This window comes from Cyprinodon variegatus, unplaced genomic scaffold (assembly GCF_000732505.1).
Source record: "Cyprinodon variegatus isolate N-32 unplaced genomic scaffold, C_variegatus-1.0 Scaffold1316, whole genome shotgun sequence".
Taxonomy (NCBI): domain Eukaryota; kingdom Metazoa; phylum Chordata; class Actinopteri; order Cyprinodontiformes; family Cyprinodontidae; genus Cyprinodon; species Cyprinodon variegatus.
In genome coordinates, this window is record NW_015151769.1 from 75,472 (window position 1) to 77,126 (window position 1,655).

General features: G+C 46.8%; 1 protein-coding gene across 1 annotated transcript in view; it reads left to right on the forward strand.

Annotated features, from left to right (window-relative positions):
* The window catches only part of dbr1 (debranching RNA lariats 1), a 10,255-nt gene that overhangs the window by 3,350 nt on the left and 5,250 nt on the right, over positions 1-1,655 (forward strand). Inside the window, exons 4-8 of the mRNA XM_015402198.1 lie at positions 408-488; positions 563-648; positions 723-947; positions 1,033-1,110; positions 1,192-1,337. Of these exons, the coding sequence (XP_015257684.1) occupies positions 408-488; positions 563-648; positions 723-947; positions 1,033-1,110; positions 1,192-1,337 (616 nt within the window). The remainder of the gene's footprint in view (positions 1-407; positions 489-562; positions 649-722; positions 948-1,032; positions 1,111-1,191; positions 1,338-1,655) is intronic.

The following is a 1,655-nucleotide window of genomic DNA, read 5'->3' on the forward strand; positions in this document are numbered from 1 at the left end:
GTCTGGAACACGTCAGATACCTTGATATGCGTTGGAGAGAAGTTATGCACAAGTTACTCAGAGGTTTAGGATGAGCTAGACGCCACGACTGATGAGGAACTGATACTGAACGGATGTCAGCCATCAGATAACTGACCTGGAACTGATGGCCTGCAAATGGCAAACGCTTGCATACATCGGGAAATATGAGCATACTCAAAATTTCTTGACGTACTCGCCGTATGTCGACGTGTGTTTCAGCGTGCTCCTAACTTATACAAAACTTACCCATAACTTATCCAGTGTATGCCAGCTTTTTGGTGCGTCAGGCATATGCTGGTCTAAATCGTCAAGATGTGACAGGAGCTTTAAGGTGTCTGCTTGGGCCTCTGATATTCACTAGCGTTAACTTGGTCATGTGACTGTAGGTTACGCCGGTGTTGTTCGCTACAAAGGGATCCGGATCGGTGGCCTGTCTGGAATCTTCAAATCCAACGACTTCAGAAAGGGTCTGTTCATTTAAACGTCTCATCTCTAATAGTTTGACCTTGGTGTTTGGCTGACAGAGCATGTTTGCTTTAAGGTCACCATGAGTTCCCTCCGTATGATCAGGAAACTCTTCGGAGCGTTTACCACATCAGGAACATCGAGGTGTTCAAACTCAAACAGGTACCTAACTACGTCACATATGATGTTTATCGATTCCTTTTCTGTCTGACGGATCGATAACCGTTTCAAAACAGGTTCAGATGCCCATCGACATTTTCCTGAGCCATGACTGGCCCAGAGGAATCTACCACTATGGAAAGACGGAGGATTTGTTGCGTAAGAAGAGGTTTCTGCGCCACGAAGTGGAGACGAACACGCTGGGAAATCCGGCTGCGGAGGAGTTGCTGGCTCATCTCCAGCCCAGCTACTGGTTCTCTGCACATCTCCATGTAAAGTTTGCTGCTGTCATGCAGCATCCAGTAAGTGACTCAGTCTCTGCAGCTTGACTTAAAGTTGCTCCTCTAAATGTCGGTCCAGATGCAAACCTGTGTCTCTGCTCTGTAGCCAAAGGGAAATGCAGCCCCACGCGTCACTAAATTCCTCTCTCTGGACAAGTGTCTCCCCTACAGAGAGTTCCTGCAGGTCAGAGGACGTTTGCCTCGTATGTAAATGGTTTTTATGCACAGGTTCACTGTGGTTCAGTATCGCTGTGTTTTGTTTCAGGTTGTAGATGTTCCAGACAGACCAAGTTCATCGGAGGGTCTGGAGTATGATCCAGAGTGGTTTGCTATTCTAAAAGCCACCGACAGTTTGCAAAACACGACTCGTCAGCGCTGGAACCCCCCAGAGAACAACGGCCTGCATGAACGGTACACAGATGCTCACAAACAGACAGACTGGCTGGATCCAGTGGCTCTGATAACTTCATAGGTCGGCTCCCTGATCAGAACCTCAGAAATCTGAACCTTTACAGCGACGTTACCACTTTCAAAACCGCTCTTTAGTGTGATAGCGGTTACTGAGGGAAAACAGCAGGGTGATAGAATATAAAGTTAGAAGCTGTTTGAAGGGATGGGTTTTCTTCCTGGTTATAAAAAGTATTGGATGGGGAAGCATCGGCAAAATCTAAGCTCATGTTGTCGCTTTTACTCCTAGCGTTAGGGATGAACTTAGATGGAAATTCTTAG